At 40.4% G+C, this 24,875-nt stretch overlaps 1 protein-coding gene across 1 annotated transcript; it reads left to right on the forward strand.

The window, feature by feature from the left end:
- Positions 1–1,018: 1,018 nt before the first annotated feature.
- LOC129761031 (uncharacterized) lies at positions 1,019–2,505 on the forward strand. The gene is made up of 2 exons (XM_055758729.1): positions 1,019–2,198; positions 2,264–2,505. Exons 1-2 carry the CDS (start codon positions 1,019–1,021, stop codon positions 2,503–2,505), a joined length of 1,422 nt encoding a protein of 473 aa, XP_055614704.1.
- The last annotated feature ends 22,370 nt before the right edge of the window (positions 2,506–24,875 follow it).

Consider the following 24,875-nt stretch of genomic DNA (forward strand, 5'->3'; position numbering starts at 1 on the left):
AAATGTCATGCCAATTTTCTTATGATGTTTTGAATCAAACCAAACTTTTAGGATAGTTTTGTACAGATATTTAATGCTAAAATCAAAATAAAAGTTGATCGATGGAGCCTTGAGTGTAAAATTGAAAGCATTATCGCTTGATTCCCTCCATCAAAGTTGTTAGAGAAAGATAGCGAAAATATCGACAAGTTAAAATGCTTGAGCACCCCCAGCGAAAAACATCGCACGGCGTGACAGTTCTGCAGTTGCGTTGGTATTAGTTTATGTTGCCGAAAACAGCTGACTGAAACAGCAGCAGCAAGCAGCAACACAGTCCAAATTAAACCACCGTCGAATCAAAACCCTCCGCAATAATAAACCGCCGCGAAGCTAAATCGAAGTAATTTAGTGTTTTATTTCGAATCCGCGAGTTTCTAAGTGTCCGAACCGGTGCAAAGTTCATGTAAGAATATTTTGGTCCTTCGAAGCCGAATTAAGGACATTTGTGGAAGCCCCGTGGATTGCCGATTGTTGGATCGAAAGCGCTATTGTTCACGGATTGTGTGAACCATTTTCGACGCCGTATTCGCCATCGCTGCCCCAGGAGAGACGACGCTGAAACGCCATCGCGGTTGCTGCTGCATATAAATGCTGTATGGTTTGGAGTGATTAATTGGATCAGCTGTTAACAACGGATCAGGAGAAGTTTTTAATCAAACGAGTTTGGTAAAGTGTACGATTGGTGGCTTGATGCATGTGGCCTACCTGAGTAGAAAAAATAAAGATTTTGCATGTGAGTAAGTCTTGGTTTGTTGCATGTGGTGTGAGCCTTGTACGCTGTTATTGGTCTAGGATTTCGCCGCATAATTTCACTTTGCTGTTCTCTATCGGTTGCCTCCCCCTCGCTGCTGTCAATAGGGTTGCCAGTTGTCAGTTTTTCGTCGCGGTACTGTGGAACGTCGAGTTGATTATTCGGTCAGTGAAAAATTAGTACAGTGTAACATATTTGGTGCAGTGTCAGATATTTAAAAGTGTAGCAATGTCTAAAAGTACGCTGAAGGCTTTGCTAAAACGTGAACGGCAGTTATATGTCATTTTTGATGGTACGGATAGATTCATCCAAACCTATCAGATTGATAGTGATCGGTGTCAATTAAGTTCGAGATTGCATGTGATTGATACTGTGTACAGTGAGTTTTTTGAAATACGGAGCAAAATTGAACTTTTGCTGGATGAAGCGGATGAGAAAGAACAGAAAGATGCTGACAGCGAAGTCAAAGGAGAGATTGCCAAGCAACGTGAAGAGGAAAACGACAAGGTTCTACAGCAATTCGATGACCGATACTTCGCCATCCGAGGTGACCTCCTTAGACTCCAAGGTGATAAGGATGCCTTAGGTGTGAACACAACCAGCAACAGTCAGAGTCAGTCTGCGTCAGGGAATACTTCAAGAGTAAAGCTGCCAGAGATACGTTTGCCGTCCTTCAGTGGAAAAATAAGAGAGTGGATTACATTCCGGGATTCCTTTCGAAGCCTTATCCATGACAACGAGCATCTGACGTCAATGGATAAGTTTACATACCTTCGTTCCTCTCTACAGGGTGATGCACTTAAGGAAATCAACAACATTGAGCTTTCAGAGGCAAACTACGACGTCGCCTGGAAAACTTTGCAAGTTCGTTATGAAAATAAGAAGCTGATTGTGAAGGCTCATCTCGACGCTCTTTTCGCCCTCGAACCGCTTAAAAAGGAGAATTATGACGGTCTGAACTTCCTCATCAGCGAGTTTGAGAAAAACTTGATGATGTTACAGAAAATCGGAGAGCCAACGGAGTCTTGGAGCACAATATTAGTCTACATGTTGTGTTCTAGACTAGATTCTGCAACATTGCGCCAATGGGAGACGCATTACGGGTCTAAGGAGGTCCCAACGTACGATGAGCTGCTTCTGTTCTTGCAAGGTCACTGCTCTGTTCTCCAATCAATCACCTCTGCAAGAAATCCACCATCCGAAGCCCGTCAGACGAGATCAACAGTTTGTAATACAACCATCAGATCAGTTTCACGTTGTCCGTTCTGTGCAGATCCATGGCACTCACCGTTCCAGTGTGGCAAATTTCAACGGATGAAGGTTCCCGAGCGAATGGATGCTGCCATTCGAAACAAGTTGTGTCGGAATTGTTTGATGCCAGGCCACTTCTACCGAAATTGTGAACGAGGTTCTTGCCATCATTGTCAGCAGAAGCACCACAGTATGTTACATTCTAGATCCTCCGTTCCACAGCCGCAGTTTTCGGCACAATACCGACAGCAGAGTCAAACGCGTTCGGCGCAACAAATACCGTTTCAACCGCAACCGCAGCCAATGAATCAACAGCAACAACACAACTCAAGACCAGTACAGCATGCGCACACCACTACACAGCATGCACAAACCCACTCACACAACACAAACACAAATCCAGACAACGCACAAGCCACCACAAGTCAGAATTACGTAGCACTTCCGTTTACACCGTCTCGTAATATTTTACTGTCCACGGCGATGATACGAGTCAAGGATCGTTTTGGAAATACACTTCTGGCACGTGCGCTGCTAGATTCGTGTTCTCAGCATTGTTTAATGACACGTGAATTCTCTCGACGACTTAAGTTCCATGAAACCCCAACGTTTTTGTCGGTGCAAGGCATCGGCTCGTCTCAAATGGTTTCAACGAAGTTAGTTTCCGCAGAAGTTGGTTCCAGATCCCCCAGAATTTCTCAGTTTAAAGAATGGATGCAATTTTTTGTACTGCCAAGGTTAACAGTTGATCTGCCTACTGCTGCTTTTGATCCTTCGATCCTTACGCTGCCGAGTTCGGCCTGTTTAGCAGATCCTGGGTTTTATGAGTCTGGTCCAATTGATGTTATTATTGGAGCCGAATTTTATATGGATTTATTGTCAGATGGAAGAATGAAGCCGTTAGAGAACGGACCCACATTACAGAATACAGTTTTTGGATGGATTGTGTCTGGTAGATTGCCCAATAATCAAAATTCAGTTTCTCAGTCAGAAGTTTATGTTTGTTCAGTCGGTGATATTCAAGATCAGCTTACACGTTTTTGGGAGCTCGAAACATGTCATGTTCGCAGCGTTCAGTCGATTGAAGAGTCAGCTTGTGAAGAGATTTTTAAGAATACTACTGTCAGAGATGAGTCAGGAAGGTTTGTTGTAACTTTGCCTAAAAAAGAAGGTTTTTTGAATCGGATTGGAGATTCTAAAGTTATCGCCACGAAACGGTTTTTGAGTTTGGAGAAACGATTGTCAATTGATTCTGAGCTGAAAAGGTTGTATTCTGAATTTATTCATGAATATCAGAGTCTTGGTCATATGTCAGAAGTTATCGTCAGCTCATGTCAGTTAAATGAAGTTTGCTACTATTTGCCGCATCACGCTGTTCTTAAGCCCGAAAGCACCACGACAAAGTTACGGGTGGTTTTCGACGCTTCCTGTAAGTCGTCGACAGGAGTTTCTTTAAATGATGCGCTTATGGTTGGCCCGGTTGTACAAGATGAGCTGATCGATATTGTATTGCGATTCAGATTGTGTCAGTTTGCGATTGTGGCAGATATTGCCAAAATGTACCGTATGATCCAAGTTCAGAAATCAGACCAAAAATTGCAGAGAATTCTTTGGCGAGACTCCACCGATCAACCCCTTCGCACTTACGAGTTGTTAACAGTAACTTACGGAACAGCGTCAGCGCCTTACTTGGCAACAAAGTGTTTGCAAGTCCTAGCCGATCAGGGTTCTAAAACTCATCCCTTAGCGTCGAAGATTTTGAGTCGTTGTTTCTACGTCGATGATATGCTTGCTGGAGTTGACAGTATCGAAGAAGGTGTACAGTTAGTCAAAGAAATGTCAGAGTTAATGGACTCAGCAGGTATGTCTTTGCGAAAATACGTTTCGAACAGCTCAGAAATACTCTTAGAAATCCCTGAAAATCTTCGAGATGAACGTTCGGTTTTGGAGCTTGATTCATCAAGCTCACCGGTGAAAACTTTGGGATTGTTATGGGAACCAGAGTCAGATGTTTTTCGGTTTAGTACCCCTAGTTGGAAGAGTTCAGCACCCATTACGAAAAGGTCAATTTTGTCAGATGTTTCCAAGTTATTTGATCCATTGGGATTAGTCGGTCCTGTGATTATTCAGGCAAAAATTTTCGTTCAAGAACTTTGGAAACTTCAATGCGGATGGGATGATGAGCTTACCGAAGATTTAAAGAGCGCTTGGGATGAATACAGAAGAAATTTGATTGGGTTAGATAATGTGTCAGTACCACGATGGGTGGGTGTCAGTAAAAATGTCAGTTCATTACAAATACATGGATTTTGTGATGCGTCAGAGAAGGCCTATGGGGCCTGTATTTATGTCAGAACTGTGTCAGAATCGGGTGAAACTGTTGTTCAATTGATGACCTCAAAATCACGAGTCGCTCCTTTAGAGAATCTCCAGAAAAAGAAGAAACGTCAGTCAATTCCAAGGTTGGAGTTGTCGTCTGCATTACTGCTTGCTCACCTGTTTGAGAAGCTCGTGAAAGGCACGGAGCTGTCTTCTTTCAAATCGTTTTTCTGGACAGACTCGATGATAGTCAAATGTTGGCTTGCATCTTCACCGTCAAGATGGACTAATTTTGTGGCAAATCGGGTGTCCGAAATCCAGCATATTACACGGTCGGGCGTGTGGAGTCATGTCGCAGGCACAGAAAACCCAGCGGATATCATATCGCGAGGAATGACCCCCGCTCAGTTACAGTATCAGTCTCTTTGGTTTCATGGTCCCAGTTGGTTACGATTGGAGGAATCGCATTGGCCTCAACCTCAACAAGTTTGCCCAGAAATACCCAGTTCCATGCTCGAAGAGAGAGGAGCTGTCACTGCCGTCGCTGATTCTTTGACAACCAATGAGATATTTGAATTGAGAGCCTCACTTGTAGATTCAATTCGGTTGACCGCGTACTTTTTGCGATTTCGCTTCAATGCGCAAAAGTGCAACAACAGTAACAGAAAAGTCGGATATTTGTCAGCTTCAGAGTTAGAAGAAGCCCTTCAGTGCTTAGTCAGATTGTCCCAAAAAGAAAGTTTTCCGAAAGAATATACAGATTTGTCGAATAACCGTCAGATTTCAGCCAGTTCAAAGTTGCTGTCTCTCAATCCACGCATGATAAATGGAATAATTTGTGTCGGTGGTCGATTAGAGAATGCAGCAATCTCTGAAACTAGGAAACATCCGTTTATCTTAGACTACAAACATCCGCTTACCAGATCAGTCATGTCTTATTACCATCAGAAGTTGTTTCACGCTGGACAGCAGCTTTTGATCGCAACAGTTCGTCAGAAGTTTTGGCCAATTCATGCAGGCAGTTTGGCTCGGTCAGTAATCCATAATTGCGTACGTTGTTTTCGTGCTAGACCCAAAATTCAAGAGCAGCTTATGGCTGATTTACCCCCGGAAAGAGTGACACAAAACCCAGTATTTCAACGTGTGGGAGTAGATTACTGCGGCCCATTCCTTGTCACTTACCCCCAACGTCGATGTCGCCCGGTGAAGGTATTTGTAGCCATTTATGTGTGTCTGGTTACGAAAGCTGTGCATCTTGAAGTCGCGTCAGATTTGTCAACAGATGGGTTTCTTGCCACTTTCAAACGGTTTTGTGGCCGAAGAAGCACACCAAGCTTGATTATGTGCGATAATGGCAGAAATTTTGTAGGAGCCAAACGGAAACTCGACGAACTTTCCAACCTATTCAGCGAGAAAAGTTTTCAAGGATCGGTTGTAAAGCACTCAGCAAACCAGGGGATTGAATTTAAGTTTATCCCAGCTCGATCACCCAATTTTGGCGGGCTTTGGGAGTCTGCAGTGAAATCATTCAAATCTCTCTTGAAACGCGCACTTGGTTCCCGCACATTTGGTTTAGAAGAGTTGCAAACTGTTACTGTCCAAATCGAGGCTGTCTTAAATTCACGTCCGCTTACTCCGTGCAGTAATGACCCGAACGATTTCGAAGCACTTACACCAGGTCATTTTTGACGTAGAATTACGTCTTACGGCAACACTATAGGGGGGCAAATTGAAATTTGCGAACAGATCTCGCGTCACGAAAGCTTTCCATTTGACAGACATCCTATCTAAAGGATTATGACGTCATCACCAACGCCTGCTTTGATGGGTTTTGTTTTTCCCTACCTACGAAAGGTATAAAACAAAGGGCCCGTCGACCGACTCGGTTTCTTTCTCTGTTAGCCGTCAAGCTGAACAGATCGTTGCTGCACTTCGATCTGAGTGTGGACCCCACCAGTGGTAATCCGACTCAGATATCGATTTGCAGTAGTTCAGTGGCAACCGTGGACCAGTGAGCAACGATGATGGTGAGCAGCGATGACGGCCACCACACCAGCGTAGACAGCCAGCGGCGGAGGCGTTCAGTGGCGGAGGACTCCAGTGGCAGTGGCAGGGATCCTACAGGTCATCGCAAGTGGCGTTGTATAATCGAATTATGTCACATGGTCCGATTATGTTGCATGGTCGGATTATGTCACATGGTCAATTTATGTTGCATGGGCGATTATGTTGCATAGTTGGATTTTGTTACATGGTCGGATTATGTTGCATGGTTGGATTATGTCACATGGTCCGATTATGTTGCGTAGTCGGATTATGTCACATGGTCGATGGTTGGATTTCGTCACATGGTCGAATTATGTTGCATGGTCGGATTATGTCACATGGTCGATTATGTCACATAGTCCGATTATGTTGCATGTTTAGATTTCGTCACATAATCGATTTATGTTGCATGGTCGGATTATGTCACATGGTCCGATTATGTTGCGTGATCGATTTATGTCCCATGGTCGATAATGTTGCATGGTCGGATTGTGTTACATGGTCCGTTTATGCTGCATGGGCGATTATGTCACATGGTCCGATTATGTTGCATGGTTAGAGTTCGTCACATGGTCGATTTATGTTGCATGGTTGGATTATGTCACATGGTCGGATTATGTTGCATGGTCGGATTATGTCACATGGTCCGATTATGTTGCATAGTCGGATTATGTCAAATGGTCGATGGTTGGATTTCGTCACATGGTCGGATTATGTTGCATGGTCGGATTATGTCACATGGTCGATTATGTCACATAGTCCGATTATGTTGCATGGTTAGATTTCGTCACATGGTCGATTTATGTTGCATGGTCGGATTATGTCACATGGTCCGATTATGTTGCGTGATCGATTTATGTCACATGGTCGATAATGTTGCATGGTCGGATTATGTCACATGGTCCGTTTATGTTGCATGGGCGATTATGTCACATGGTCCGATTATGTTAAATGATCGATTTATGTCACATGGTCGATGATGTTGCATGGTCAGATTATGTCACGGTCCATTTATGTTGCATGGGCGATTATGTCACATAGTCCGATGATGTTGCATGATCGGATTATGTCACGTGGTCGGATTATGTTGCATGGTCGGATTATGTCACATGGTCCGATTATGTTGCATAGTCGGATTATGTCACATGGTCGATGGTTGGATTTCGTCACATGGTCGGATTGTGTTGCATGGTCGGATTATGTCACATGGTCGATTATGTCACATAGTCCGATTATGTTGCGTGGTTAGATTTCGTCACATGGTCGATTTATGTTGCATGGTCGGATTATGTCACATATTCCGAATATGTTGCATGATCGGATTATGTCACATGGTCAGATTATGTTGATTGATCGATTTATGTCACATGGTTGATAATGTTGCATGATCCGATTATGTCACATGGTCCGATTATGTTGCATGGTTTAATTTTGTCACATGGTCGGATTATGTCACATGGTCCGATAATGTTGCATGGTCGGATTTTGTCACATGGTCGAATTATGTTGCATGGTCGAATATGTTGCATGGTTGGAATTCGTCACATATTCGGATTATGTTGCATGGTCGGATTATGTTACATGTTCGAATTATGTCACATGGTCCGATTATGTTGCATGATCGGATTATGTTGCATGGTCGGATTATGTCACATGGTCAATTTATGTTGCATGGGCGATTATGTTGCATAGTTGGATTTTGTTACATGGTCGGATTATGTCACATGGTCCGATTATGTTGCATGATTGATTTATGTCACATGGTTGATATTGTTGCATGGTCGGATTATGTTGCATGGTCGGATTCTGTTACATGGTCGAATTATGTCATATGGTCCGATTATGTTGCATGATCGGATTATGTTGCATGATCGGATTATGTTGCATGATCGGATTATGTCACATGGTCCGATTATGTTGCATGATTCAAATTTATGTCACATGGTCGATAATGTTCCATGGTCGGATTATGGCACAGGTTCCATTTATGTTGCATGGGCGATTATGTCACATAGTTCGATGATGTTGCATGGTCAGATTATGTATCATGGTCGGATTATGTTGCATGATCGGATTATGTCACATGGTCCTATTATGTTGCATGATCGATTTATGTCACATTGTCGATAATGTTGCATGGGCGATTATGTCACATGGTCCGATTCTGTTGCATGGTTTAATTTTATCACATGGTCGGATTATGTTGCATGGTCGGATTATGTCACATGGTCCGATTATGTTGCATGGTCAGATTATGTTGCATGGTCGATTATGTCATATGGTCCCATTATGTTGCATGGTTGGATTTCGTCACATGGTCGGATTATTTTGCTTGGTCAGATTATGTCTTATGGTCCATTTCTGTTGCATGGGCAATTATGTCACATGGTCCGATTTGTTGAATGGTCGGATTATATCAAATGGTCCGATTATGTCGCATGGTCGGATTATGTTGCATGATCAGAATCTGTCACATGCTCCGATTATGTTGCATGGTCCGATTATGTTGCATGGTCGGATTATGTTGCATGATTCGATAATGTCACATGGTCGATTTTGTTGCATGATCGAATCATGTCACATGGTCGATTATGTTGCATGGTCGGATTATTTCACATGGTCGATAATGTTTCATGGTAGGATTATGTCACATGGTCCAATTTTGTTACATAATCGGATTATGTCACATGGTCTGGTTATCTTGCATGATCCGATTATGTCACATGGTCCGATTACGTCACATGGTCGGATTATGTCACATATTTGTTGCATGGTCGATTATGTCACAGGATCGGATTATGTCACATGGTCCGATTATGTTGCATGATTCGATTATGTTGAATGGTTGGATTTTGTCACATGGTCGGATTATGTTGCATGATCGAGTTTTGTAGCATGGTTGGATTTTGTCACATGGTCAAAATATGTTGCATGGTCGAAAATGTTGCATGATCAAATAATGTCACATCTTCGATTTAACTGCATGATCGGATATTGTCACATGGTTGATTATATTGCATAATCAGATTGTGCCACATGGTCGATTATGTTGCATGGTCGGATTATGTCAGATGGTCGATTTTATTGCATGGTTGAATTAGGTCACCTGGTCGAATTATGTTACATGATCTGATTATGTTGCATGATCCGATTATGTCACATGTACTGCATGCTCAGATTATTTCTGGCGATAGGTTTATGTCACATGGTTAAATTCTGTTAAATGAGTGGAATTTGTCACGTCATATTGCCATTTTGACACTCATATGTTGGTCATTTCAAAAATGCACTATAAGTTCTGTTATTCTATACATTGACAAAAAACAATTGCGTAATTCTACGTTTAGCGGTCGTAGCCAAATTACTACCTCCTCCACTTTTTAGTTCAAAAATCGCTCACCGCACCCCCAGAGCAGAACTGGGAAGACACGCCTGATAATCGCCTAAACATTCTGCACAGAATGGAGAAAACTGCTCAAGGTATTTGGAAAAGATGGTCAACTCAATACTTGTCTGATCTGCATAACAGAACAAAATGGTCCAAGCAGCGAGATAATATCAAGGTCGGGACGATGGTAGTCCTAAAAGAGGAAAATTTACCGCCATTACAGTGGGCAATTGGAAGAGTGTCAGAAATTCACCCTGGATCAGATGGTAATGTCAGAGTTGTAACTGTTCGAACGCAATCTGGAAGTTACCAAAGAGGCATTTCGAAGATATGCATCTTGCCAATTCGTGATAAAGATGTCACATCAGAGAAAGAATAACCGAGTTAGATTTCGTCAGATTTGAGTTTGTATTTGAATTCTTCTAAGTATGAAGATCACAAGTCAAAATTCAGTTAAATATAATTGAATGTACACTGTTTATGTCCGATCTAACATTGTGAGCATGCTACATGTTATGTTTATTAGAAAAATTCCATCAGAATACTGTTTTCCTTCAGATTTATTGAGTCAGATTAATTGTGTCAGAATGAAACGTAAGGTTTCACTATCAGAGGCGTTAAGCGCCAGTACAGCATTACTATCAGAGGCGTTAAGCGCCAGTACAGCATTACTATCAGAGGCGTTAAGCGCCAGCACAACATTGTGCACGTTCGAATTTGAGGATGGTCCTCCTAGTGATGCAGTGCGCCTACCGTAAAACAAGGTTGACAGGTACCAATCAACCTTCTCGTCCAAGCAGAGCAGCGTCCGGCAGGCCTGGCCAGCATTGTCACGCGCAGCTCAGGCAGAAGACCTCGTACATGGACATCGAACTGTTGAATACACCACCAAGGGAGGAACGGAAGCGTCTGAGGCGTCCGCGGAGGCCCACTGGCCTCCGCACCAGGCACGTTTTCCTTTAAATTTGTAATTCAACAGTTTACAAAGCGCACTTCATTCTACCAGGTCACCCGTTTACTGATCAACGCACGTCATCGAGTCCAATCACACATCGGTGTTATCGCGGAATATCAACGCAGTTATGAATTCACCAACAGTACAGCAGTCAACTGAAATCAGCACATCCTAAAAACAGCGAAACGACCGAAATCAGTTTCATCATTCAACGAAGGTTTTCAAAATCAACTTACTGGTAACCGTATCTCCACTGCAGGTCGCAGTCGTCGCAGTGTACATCATTAACATCAGCTGGTCACGTATATGCAGCAGCCAACGGGACCCATCGTACATAAATCAGCGGCTCACACAATCACCAATTATCACACACTGCCGATTAGCGAACAATATTTTTACCACAACTCACAACAGAAGCAAATTTTAGCTTGTAGCACATAGTACCGTTTTCATGCAGAAACTGAAATCAAAACAAAACGAATTATTTTTGTATAACATTAGAGTAAGCGAGAAGGGTTGAAAAGATATTTCAAGGCGGGCGGTATATGTTAGAGAAAGATAGCGAAAATATCGACAAGTTAAAATGCTTGAGCACCCCCAGCGAAAAACATCGCACGGCGTGACAGTTCTGCAGTTGCGTTGGTATTAGTTTATGTTGCCGAAAACAGCTGACTGAAACAGCAGCAGCAAGCAGCAACACAGTCCAAATTAAACCACCGTCGAATCAAAACCCTCCGCAATAATAAACCGCCGCGAATCTAAATCGAAGTAATTTAGTGTTTTATTTCGAATCCGCGAGTTTCTAAGTGTCCGAACCGGTGCAAAGTTCATGTAAGAACAAAAGTCTTTCCATACCATACCAGTCATACCAGTTTCTCAGTTTTTTCCATTTTCTTAACATGTCCTTCTCGTCTTTGACTGTCTTCTTGCTCTTCCGAAGTTCCCGCTTCATTATTGCCCAGAACTGCTCCACCGGTCGCAGCTCCGGACAGTTTGGCGAGTTCATGTCCTTGGGAACAAAATGGACAGAATTGGACTCATACCACTCCAGGACACTTTTAGAATAGTGGCACGATTCACCTATTGCAGCAGCGGAGCTTCGCCGTGCTGCTGAAAGTGCTTAAATTTGTCGTCCACATCGAACTTTCTCTTGTCGGTGAAAAACTCCAACCCCGGAATTTGTTTAAAATCGGCTTTTCTATACGTTTCGTCGTCCATCACACAGCATCACACCATATTTAGTCAGCATCTTCTCGTAGAGCTTCCGGATCTTCTATAAATTACCAGCGAAGATTCCCATCTCTCCAGCCCGAAGGAAGAGTTATGACACACTCATGAAGTGTAAATATTGGGTAAAACGTTATCCCCTTAGTTCGGCGAAACGGTTGGAGTTCATAAAGGCCAGCAACGCCTATATAAACCTTTGTTGCATAAAAGAAGAAGAGGATTAACTAATTTTTTTCAATTCCCTGAAAGATTTCAAACCAACAGAACGCATTAAAAGAACTGTCATGTACCTGAAAAAAAATCAAGACTAAGAAAAGCCGGTTTACCACGGATAGCATCTCTTTACAAAGCTGGCAGGACTTGGAATCTAGTGATTTGCTTCCAGAATTCATTCCTGAAACATTCGGTGAAGATGGAAACGATTGTTATAGATCCTTACGCTTTACAGTGTTGATAGGAGAAGAAAGGAGGAGGGTCCATATAAATTTTGTTGTAAAGCTTAAAAAGCTTATTTGATGTAAGAGGATTTTTGGGAACGAAAAAAATAGGTATGATTATTAAAAATCACGTCCTCCATTCAGCAGGGGATGAAGGTAAGGACAGGGAAGGGGCTTTCTTATCAGTTTTTCATCATAAATCCAGAACATATTAAGAAAAAACAACCATATTTTATAAGTTAGATTATTTGCGTACGATTAATTTGAGACCGTCCAGACAGCTTAAAATTAACAGATCTTTAACACAAACTTATAGAGCAAGATTTAGAATATTCGTTTAAGTTATCTTTGTGTTGCAATTCGGAACTCCAGCTGCAGCTTTCATTTTACAGCGGTTGCTTATAAATTATGTTAAAATTTGATTTAAAGTAATGCCAATAAAACAATAAAAATATGAATAATTTTTTGAAAATATCATTTGATTTTGAAAGGTGTAGCAAAGCTCACCGGGTCAGCTAGTACTTTAATAAATTAGAAAATTACGCTAAAAATTGCATAGTTATAGGCTTCCCTTATGGTAGTAGACAACATTTAAAAAAAAAAATTATCAGACACTCATAAACTGTAATAGTTAAAATCCATCCAAATAAAAAAAAAAAAAAAAAAATCATAAACTGTACAACAAAAACTGATAAAGCCAAAAATAGTCAATGGCTATTGCCAAGGAATAGGACACTATGAGTAAAGGATCAAGTCTCCTTTAATAAAGGATCAAGTCTCCCTCAACTTACAAATAATACATTTTTTTAAGCCCCAAAGTCCCCAAATGCTTTTAGTTCATCCACGTGGACCTGATGATCACCATATCGATCAAATTGTTAGCGCAATGAAAAAACGGGAAGGCAGCCGGCCCCGACGGGATCCAAGCCGAGTTGCTTAAATACTCGGACGAAGGCACATTAGGGGAATTGAAAGCCCTCCTAGGCAGAGTATGGACAGAAAATTCAATTCCATCAGCATGGAAGAGCACCATGGCAGTACCGATACCGAAGAAAGCCAATCCCAGAACAGTCAAGGATTTCAGAAAAAATATGCTAGTGAGCACAGTTTAAAAAATATATGCCAACTGGATCCTTGGACATGTTCTGAGTACAATTGACCCTATAGGCTCTCACCAAGCAAGGTTTCTCCAGGGTAGATCCACCGTAGATCACATTTTTACTGCAAGGCGGGTAATGGAAGAAGAGTAGAATGTCGGAAACAAGTTGCTGGTTATGGCACTCATCTTCAAAGATCGTTAATAGGGTGACCAACAGCCTCATTGAAGAAGAAACCCAAACTTTGTGGAGGGGTCAAAAAACGTCCCTCTACAGGAGAACAAAGGGAATAAAACAGGGCTGCCCGCTTTCCCCGTTTATGTTTAACTTATTTATGGAGGCAGTGCTGGAGACAGTAGAGGACGTAGTAGGCCCTCCATTTCAGCTGAACCAACGAGGTAGAATAAGGCTCCCTCTGATCCTTGTTTACGCTGACGATATCTTGATCCTTGCGCGTTCAGAACAGCAAATCGTAATGGTCCTACCAGTTTTGAGTGAATATCTTGCCGAGGTAAACCTTGGCCTGAATGCAGAAAAAATGCAAAGTAGTCATTCGAGACCCTATCACAACACCGCCAGACGAAATAACAATAGACAATCAAAAGTACAAAGTGTCCAAATCCATGAAATACCTTGGTGTGCCTATCACAGAGCGTCTAGACAGGCACCTTACAACGAGACAAAGATCAAAAGACACGGTACGAGCTTCGAGGCTAGTCATCGATTTCGTAAAGAAACGAAAGCCCTCGCAAAAAGTGGCCAAACACCTACGAGTCAGTGCTAGCGCCATGCATGGACACATGGATGTCAAGCTTTGATCTTGACGAAAAGGTCAAGGAAATCGCTCAAAAGTATCAAAAGATGATTTATGGCCAATTAAGCCAATTGTGTAGTGAGGATACGGATGAAGAGGACCTGCTACCAAGATCCATTACAAAATGGATACAAGTGATGCAGATGAGATACTGGGAACACGTTCTAAGACGCCCCGACAACCATCTTCTCAAGCTAGCGACCGAATATAGGCTTCCGTACAAGAAAAAAGGGCTTTCACGTGGTGGGGTACCCAGAATATGTGTAACGAGTAAGTTCGATTGGGGTTCAAGATTGTGGGAGGCCTTTGTCCGAATTTTCAAAGGTGACCAAGAGGGTGTTTAACCGTACCAAAAAAGACTTTTCACAATCAACCAACAAACAGGCGACAGCACACAACTCCTTAAAAAACCATCGCATGCCCGCCTACTATCGGAAAACATCAAAACTACAACTCCACAACTAGATGGCGAATAACCGAGATTGAGCCGCGATGATGGCGGCGATGACAGGTCACGATGGGGGGCGGAAAGGATGAGGAAAGTAAGGGTCCGGAATAAGGGGCACATGAACGCATGGAAAAGACGCCATTGCGCGAAATATACCAGAGAGAGAGTGAAGTGCTTCCGTTGCTCGATGTGGTGATTCTTCCAGAATAAGCGTAATATCAGATCACCCAGGTAAAACAAAAGTCATGAACATGACCAGCAAAAATTAACCCATTACTGGAAATATACCCCATATTCCCTAATCTAATACCACCTTTCGATGTTCCCCATCGTGACCAGAACCCCTTAAGTTATGGCTTGAGTTCAAACTACGACCTTCACCCGGATTAAGAGTTCTGCAACACCCTGTTCTACGTTAGTAGGAAGGCCTTCCTGCTGTGAACGCAACCATCACCATAACCTGTGTACACGCCTAGGACGGCCGTTAGCTGTGTGAACCCGTCAAAAGGTAGGACTGTTACCGTTTTCTTATGTTGGTTGGATAATGCTGGGCAGGAACCATATCAGCTCATAGTTCGGGGTTTAAGTGGGAAGTTTATTTGGGAAAGATAAATATTTTCTTGGCTACTGACGCGATAGATTGAAGCCGACCCTGATGGTTTGATTCAGGGAGTCTTCTCTGCTTTGATCCTGGTCGGACCATCCTTACATATGTGGAGATTTGAGGATATGACTCAAGAAGACTGGTTTAATATTGTGTCGGACAAAGAACGTTTCATGATGAAACTAGAAGAGATCTACGCGAAACAGGACTCTGAAGATGAAATTGAAGATGGGTTCATCGATGCGCAAGAAAACATAGAAAACCTGATGTCATTAAAACTAAGGCTCATCTTACTAGATTATGTGGACAGCCTTTTGTATATATGTTTTTCAAATGCGTTCGGTAAATGTTTTAAAATATAATGAGTTGTTTTTTGTTAGTCTTGCATGATTGGCGTCCTGGTTTTATTCTTCTACCTACTACACCCGTGCCAAACAGTTCATACGACCTGTTCAAAACTGATCAAAATTTTATTTTTTTTTCTCAGTTTAGTTTTGAAAGTTCTCTTTGGTGTGTTTGGAGACATCTGGTGGCCCAGCCCAGTACTAGCTTGTACCACTGACCATACTGACTGGACACTCGATTTCGTTTTCTGGATAATTTTTCCAACAGTGCGCAATGTCGATTCCAGAGTGCGCATCGATCGATTTGAAGAAATGCTATCCCAGTTAGGAAATGCCACCCAACATTAAAATACACGCAATTTCTACGATACAATCGGGCTAAACAGGACCATTTTTCCTACTGGGCATTTTTTGTCAAATTTTTCAGGTTCGCCACCTGCCGGCGGTATTGCGGACCTGCGAAATCTGACAACAAAAAATTAGACAGAAAATGGTTGAATTTTTGTTCTAAGTGTCATGTCAGTGTGGTCAGTGCTTGCACGTCTTTTCTCTGTGATAGAATCACCTACGTCATCAGATGACCGAATAGCAGTTGAGCACCACAGGCAGCCGGCTTTTGATCGGCCAATCGCTCTCAGAATAAAAAAACGTCTCTAGTTCCCGATGAAGAACAAGTCCAGCTCAAGCCACGATCTGTGTCGTACAAGAGTAGCTTCAGCTCCCGATAAAAGCTCTCAAATAAACGCAATCCATCATTGCAATATTTACTTGAAATTCGCTCTTTCCGTTTTTACCCAATTTTGGGCTCCGATGCGCAGAAATGATCGAAGTTACTCCAACTTAATGGAAGTTCCACCACGATGTCTCCTCTCTGATGATACGGTCAAAATTTGGTCAAGGGAAAACGCGTGTAAATCGGTAAAATCGTTGATTTAAAAAATCAAATTAAATTTCTTTTTTAAGTTTAATTAGTATAAAATTCAGGAAAAATATTCAGTTAGGCTCCCGCTTTTCCAAATCCGAATTGCCGGGCCTTACGCTTAACCCCTGCCATCAGATTTTGTACAGCCACCTTGTCCACCTTCTTCGCCGCAGGAAGCCAGTTTGCCTTGAACTGCTGTTCGTCCTTAGCAGTTTTTTTGGTCTTCTTTAGGTTCCGCTTGACAATAGCCCCCCAGTATTTCTCAATTGGGCGAAGCTTTGTCGTGTTGGGAGGGTTCTTGTCCTTGGGACCACCTGCACATTGTTGGCGGCGTACCACTCCATGGCCTTTTTACCGTAATGGCAAGATGCCAAATCCGGCCAAAACAGTACGGAACAACCGCGTTTCTTCAGGAAAAGCAGCAGACGTTTATTCAAACACTCTTTCACGTTAATTTCTTGATTGTCAGTCCCGGAAGCTATGAAAATGCTGCTTTTCAAGCCACAGGTACAGATGGCTTACCAAACCAGATGTTTCTTCGCGAAATTTGACAGTTTCATGTGCTTGAAAATATCTGCTACCTTTCCCCTTCCTTTTGCCGTATAAAACTCCTGTCCCAGAAGCTGCTTGTAGTCGGCTTTGACGTAGGTTTCGTCGTCCTTTACCACGCAGTCAAACTTCGACAGCATCGGCGTGTATAGCCTCCGGGATCGCGTTTTGGCCGTCGTATTTTGTTTATCATCGCAATTTGGAGTCCCTACCTTCTTGTAAGTCGATAGTTCGGCTCGTTTTTTGGCTCGATGGACGGTTGTAGACGTTATACACCCAGCTTATTTGCGGCATCTCGGAGAGAGAGGTTAGGGTTTTGCTTGAAACTACCGGCAACTCTCTTTGTCGTCTCAGCGGCTTCCGGTTTTCGATTTCCCCCCGATCCAGACTTCCTGGCTGTCGACAAACGTTCTCCAAACACTTTGATTACATTTGTAACGGTTGATTTGGCAACTTTTAGTGATTCTGCCAGCTTTGCGTGCGAGTAGCTCGGATTTTCGCGATGCGCGAGTAAAATTTTGATACGCTGCTCTTCTTCCTTGCACGGCATTTTGAAAACTGAAGAGTGAATTCCAAAATCAAAATAGGAGCAACATTCACACACACACACCTTCAAAATGAGGGGTGTTCAGGTTTTTTAAATGCAAAATTGCAAGAAATACGTCAAGTTGATATTGACCAAATTCTGACCGTATCACCCTTTATAGGTCTCTTGTGTGAGTTTTCAGGTTTCCGGGGGACTTTCCAAGGGTTTCGTCTATGGAATCGGATGTTGTTGTTATTTGCCGATTGATTGATTCTTCTCAACTGATTCGTTTTGAGGAGTAGCGAGGACGAAGAGCACCACACCGCAGTCCCGGAATAAAAACCTAGAAGCGCGTTGGCGACGGAGTTCGACGAAACGATGAGTTGCAGTTTTCCCGGCTTGCTTTCAATTTTTTTGGTTTTGTTTACGTTAAATTTCACAGCTGGAAACAGAGCTGGACGATGGTGACAGGAAAAGCAGATAATACTTTAACTACAATTACTTAAAATTAACTCAAATGCTAAAACATACACAACGTAATGATGTTGAACTTTCACATAAAATAACCCCTTTTTCTGCTAAGGTGTTTGTTTGCGAACCTTCAAAAAATCGATATTTAAAGATTTGAAATAATAATTTTACTAACAGCAGAAACTAAAAAAAAACAAATTTTCCATGTTTGAAACTCATTTTATAGGCTATCAAACGTAGAAAACAGTTTTCTGATATTCAGTTATTGATGATTATGTGAAAATACTTCATGTTGATCAAAGTAACCCCAGTTTACGGTACGTTTTTACTGTTTACTTTTAAATTTCCGCCACAATTGCAAATTTAAACCCTCTAATATAATAGCGCCAGCACTAAACTTTACTACGGAAGTTCGGACTTCCGACAAGGAAAAGTTAAGTACCTACTAGATTGTCGGAAGTCTGTGTTTTGTTGCCAGTTCACCGGCGACGTTTCTATATTTTTATTTAAATTCACAATATGTGTTGCGAGCCTACTTGGTTGAATATTTTAACTGAATTTAAGCAATCGAATTCAACCAAGGTAAAAGAAAAGTTCAGATACCGGTATTTCGATAGCAACTTACTATCTTCTTCAGTGATCGAAAACGCTCACTGAAGAAGATAGTAAGTTCCAAATCGAAATACCGGTATCCAAACTTTTCTTTCACCGTGGTTGAATTAAAGGGAATCTTCCGATTGCTATGATTCAGTAAACTTTAACCAAAGATCAGGTTTAAGTTCATAAATATTTTTCAAACAGATAGGTACGTATACTTCATACAATTTTCGATTTTCTATCTATCAACCGTACTTAAAGCATATGATGCTACCCCAAGTTTCATCCCCTATCGTTGTTTTTTTCAACTACAGAGAGATTGAACCAATTGAACTTCCACCAGTGACTTTCGCCAAAAGTAACTGCAACCCGCTGCTATTTCGCTGTGCACACCAAGGGGATGCAATAATTCAACCATGAAAAATTACCAAACAAGGATGCTTTATTCGTTGCTTTCAGGCAGGAGTGCATTAAATTAGGTCGACGACGACGTACGTTGCAGCACCATTAGGGGGTAGATATGGTTCTGGTACCTACTTTACAAGAACCGGGTGCAGACTGAATTATAAACACAAGCCTCATCCTTCCGGGAACGTTCCTACGGCGTTTCCCATGTTCTGATGAGGAGGTTTATTTTGGCAACAAGCATCTCCACCCACCCACTACACCGCGACGACATTCGCAAGTAAGTTAAGTGGTGGGGGAAGAGACAAGCATTTTAATGAGCAATAAATTATGCAATTTGTGCGAGGACTTTGCACATCTCTGCCAAGTGAATAAAGAGGACTGAAGGTACGGGGCTGCCCACAAGTTCCGGTTGTCCTCGGTAGGAAGTGGAAGCGTTGGGACGCCGCCAAGGTGGAGAAAAACTCCAGAACCTCCTGAAGTCAGCAGTTGGTAGAACCTATAGTTAATGGCGAGAGAAGCTTGGCTGGGCCCACAAAACCGAAATCGTTATGAGCTGTTGAAAATGTTACTGCCAAGTGAAATCGTCGGTCGGTGAATGTGCTGCAGTCGGTGGTTTTTGCTAGCTGGCGGCGAACATACATACATACAACATACCTATATTCATAAGGAACGATAACGTTGGCTTGCTTGCTACTTCCTGATGGGAAGCCAGGATCTTGACATTCGAAAGCGGAACAGCAGCGTCTACTCATAGCTGGGCCAGGAGAAATCCGGGCACCCCGGGAAGGATAACTAGACACGATGAAGCTAATAAACACGTACGGAACATTCATAAAGATTTATTTCTTATGTTTAATTTGTATTTATCCTCGAGGTCGAGATGCGGTGCGGTTGCCCCCGGATCCACGAATGTTCCTCAGATGAGGATGAGACTTCCAGACGGTTCGAAATCAGCTAACTATGGGGATGTCAAATATTAGTTCTTTCGGAGATTAGAGAACGCTGCCAGTGCACTTATTGTTAGAGGGGGAATAATCTTCACTGAATTTTAAGGTTCCTACCAATATTGCTATGGAGCCTTTTTTTTTTAAATTATCTTCATATAGGTATGTACATACATTGTAGAATCTTTTAAAACGTGATATTTAACGCAAACCCATCATGAAATCGGTATTTTCACCAGAATATGTATGCATTATGTTTTTATTTCGATTTCAACAATACAAATATCTTACAGGGTCCGGCAATTGAACTGCTACATTACTTCAACAGTAATTATTTAGTTGCACACGTAACATTATTGAACGACCCCTCGTCAAGGTTGCCGAAAAAAAAATTCTGTGTTTTTGAGAAAAATAATTCTGACTTTTTGTGATTTTACCCAAAAATTCTGTGATGCTATTTCTTTGAATTTTATTGAAAAGTCATGATAAATTGGATCTTTTTCATATTTTAGTTGTGCAAAATCAATTACCATTACCAATCTTATCATACTTTTTTAATTCAAAGTAAGAAATCAAAACTTTCTACTGTCCCAAAAAAATATAATTTCGGAATTCCGTTCAAAATTTTAAAATTCTGTGAAATCTGTGAAAATTTCAAAATTCTGTGTTCTGTGTCACAGATTCTGTGATGAAAAATTGCTCAAAATTAGCGTCCTCCAACGTCGACGCTCTGTTTTTGAAAAATTTTGAAATGGTAGCGCGTCAATGATAATTTTAAGGCAGTGTTTGTTTGAATTTCAGCCAGAAATCAAATTAATATCTCTACAATACTATAAAAAGTTTATTGATAAATCAAAACTTGATATAAATAAATTCAGTGCATTTAAAATAAATTAGTTCCAGAAGCACAAAAAATCACGAATTGTATTTTATTTACATTCCTATATTTCTATAGATTTATTCTAAAACATGGGTGGCCAAACCATGGCCCGCGAAGCACTTTTTGGAAAAGTCATGTTTTAAGTATTGATCGGTTTTCTTGATCTGCGTATATCATTTGGAAAAATATATCTAAATCCACTCTAACTAAATTCAAAACAAAGATCTGAATATCTCTATAAATGAATTCTATTTCACGAACTTCGTTCATTCATCATTTTCAAATTATGTAAAATATCGAAAGTTTGCTATGTAATTTTTTATTTGTTATTGTTGACTAAGCTTTAACTGAAAAAAGGTATAATATGGAAATTAAGCCAAATCCAAATATATTTTAATTAACGTCTTGCTCTGTATTTATAAACAACAATAATGAAAAACTAGACAGAATTTACAGCTGGGTAGTAAAATTCTACAAGAACCGGTTTGGTACTGACAAATCTCTCAGAAGAACAACTTGTTTTTAGCAAAATTTTTAGCAATCCTGTTCATAGAACGCTTTCCAAATTCACTAGTCAAATCGAGATATTGAAAAATTAAGATAGAGTTGGATTGAGTTGAGGTTGAGGTCCGTACTTTGGAAAATCAATATTATTTATGATATAATTAGAGTTCGTTGAAAAGAATATTCTTTTAAATGTCAAAACATTGTGAACGCTACTTTTTTTCAACAATGCCATTCTGCGGTTTTTTTAATTTGTCTTAAAAATGTTTCTAAGGAAAACGGCAAATTTTAAAACTTTGGAAAACGGGGGTTATTTTTATTTTATTTGGAGACCATAAAAATGACTTTATGTCCATTGTAGTAACGCCATTTGACATTTCTGGGATGAACAAATGGATGAAACTTTAAATGCCTTGAAAAGATTCATAAGTTGGGAGGGATAATTCATTTCGTATTTCATAATTTTTATAGTGTTTTTCAATTGGAGTAAAATTTGTAAAAATATGCAAGAAACAAAAACGGCTTATTAAGATGAATCTATACTTAGGTTGCCAGAATTTTTCCAGCACGTATCTCGGCCGGAAAAATCCGTACTATTTTTATCTAGAAAACTGGCAAAATCCGAATGTGTGATTTCAAAATTGTCGACCAAAGCCTCAGAAAATATCAATAGCAAATTAATTGCAAAAAAAACTCGATAAAAATGTCCATAATAAGTCAACAGCAGGTTTTGAATCGTATTTTAAGCTTCCACAAAACAGTCAATGATTATTTTTATAAAGCTTATTTAAACATTCTCGTTTTGAATGCATAAGGAAAGAAAATTACAATAAAATTGATTTTCTTTTTGTTCGATTTGGCAAAAAAAGTGAATAAATCCGAACATTTTTTAATGAAATGCGGACAACCGAGTCGGACCAGACTTTTCCCAATTTTTATATTAAAAATCTGGGCAATCTGGCAAGCTTAATCTTTACTCGATGTGACCTAGGCAAATGTTTTTATAGCGTTTTTAAAAATCTGTTAATTTTTTTTTTTGAATACTCCAGATCAATTTGTTTTTTTTTTGGCCCGCCAGCCAATCTCATTTCTAGAATTTGGCCCACCTGTTAAAAATGTTGGCCACCCATGTTCTAAAACATAATTAACATTTATTATCCACTAACAATCACTGTCACTATTGGCACTGTGGGGATTTTCGATCCACTACCGTGTCACGTCCTGTGACCTCTAACCTTCACTAGGTCAACGACCTTTTAACTTGGAGGTGATATCAGACTTGACCTTATCTGGTCAGGAGGAACAGCTAGAGAAACGACTGTTTGCTAGGACTTCAAATATACAACTAAACTTTATTTGGACTTAGGTAGTAAACTTGGGGCTACTTGCTATAATTCAATTCTCTCCTCTCAACTCCCCCCTTAAGATAATATTTACACTTAAAACTACTCATATTTCATTATTTCATATTTTTCTTGCATAGCCACTCTACGTTTAAATTTTCATATTTTTTTTCAGTTTTTCTTTGAGATCGGCGTGGCATTTGAAAATCTTGCAATTCATGTTTAAATTCTGTTTGATCCATCACATTTTCAGTGTCATTCTTGGATTCAGTTGTATTTTTTGTGCTTAAACTATCATTATAATTTGAATACTTAGAGAAAAAAGGTTGTTTTGAAATTTTTTTAAGTTGATTTTGATGAGCTTTTTTGAGTTCTCCTTGGATATCGATTAAATAAGTCATTTGAGATATTTTTTTAACAATCACTGCCTCATGACTAAACATTTTTCCGTTAACTTTAAACGAGTAAATCACTTTATCGTGCTTTTTAAATTTACTGTCACTACTATTATTTATAACTTGCGATAACTGTATATTTTTTCTTGGATTTATTCCTGATAATAAAGTTTGAATGGGGTAAGCAAAAATTCTTTGATTTGGAATAATGTTATCTTCTGTTGTTGGAGTTTGGTGATGATTATGAAGAAACGAACGAATTTTATTGTCTATCTGCAAAGATGGAAGAGATTCATAAGTATCGATTAATTTACAAAGGACTGCTTTAGTCGTTTGCACCGCTCTTTCCGCTAACCCATTGCTAGCAGGATGATATGGGGGTGATGTTATGTGGTTTATATTTCTCAATTGACAAAAATTTTCAAACGCGCTGCTGGTAAATGGTGGACCATTGTCACTCACTAACGTTTCCGCGAATCCAAAGGTAGAGAAAACATCATCTAGTGCTTGTGCAACGTGTTCTGCTGTTGTTTGATTCATCCTTTTAATTTCAATCCAACGTGAAAAAGCGTCTACTATTATCAAGAATGTTTTATTGAATTTATGGAAAAAATCTATATGAATACGTTCAAAGGGTTTAAATGTTTCTGGCCAATTGCCGTATATTTTTGGTAATCTATTTGTATTTAAAAGTTGACATTTTCTGCAGGATGATATAAAATTTTCTATATCTGATCCCAAACCCTCCCAATACATATGATATCTGGCAATCTGTTTCATCTTTTGCACCCCTCTATGATTTGAGTGTAATAATTGCAAGGATGGTAGCTTTAAATCCGATGGAATCACTACGCGTTCTCCAAACAGAAGACAGTCAGATTCTATGTTAAGTTGGTGTCTTTTGGAAAAATAGTTTTTTAATTGTTTTTCTTTAACATGACTGGGCCAACCATTTTTGTATAATTGATGACTTGTGATAGCAAAGGGTCAAGGGCAGATTTTTCACTTATTAATTTGGAATTGATATTTATATTTTCGTTGTCAATCAAATAATTTATGTTATTTAAAGAGCTTCGGTTACTTTCTTCAATATCGATCTGACTGGGAAGCTGATCTAGTGGGAGTCTCGATAAACAATCAGCTATATAATTTTCTTTACCAGGTTTGTAAATCACATTGTAATCAAAGATTGATAAACGAATATAATACCTCTGAAGCCTGTTAGCGATTACCATCGGTCCACCTTTTTTTCCACTAAAAATTCCCATTAAAGGTTTATGGTCGGTGATGATGGTTATTTTCTGACCAAGTACATATTTGTAAAATTTTTCCATCGAAAAGACAATAGCTAGGGCTTCTCTGTGCAGGATAGGATAATTTTTTTCTGCTTTTGTTAGACGTCGAGAGACAAAAAATACTGGCAGTTCAGCTCCGTTAACGTCATGACTCAAAACACCTGATATGCCTTCGTCGCTAGCATCACATGTTACAGTAATGGGTTTGGAAGGATCATAATGGGTTAAAATCTTGTTACTACAAATGGCATTTTTGCTGTTTTCAAAAGCAAGTTGGCAATTATGGTCCCAAACCCAAGGCTGATCTTTGGTCAAGAGATT

Source organism: Uranotaenia lowii, chromosome 1, assembly GCF_029784155.1.
Source record: "Uranotaenia lowii strain MFRU-FL chromosome 1, ASM2978415v1, whole genome shotgun sequence".
NCBI lineage: Eukaryota > Metazoa > Arthropoda > Insecta > Diptera > Culicidae > Uranotaenia > Uranotaenia lowii.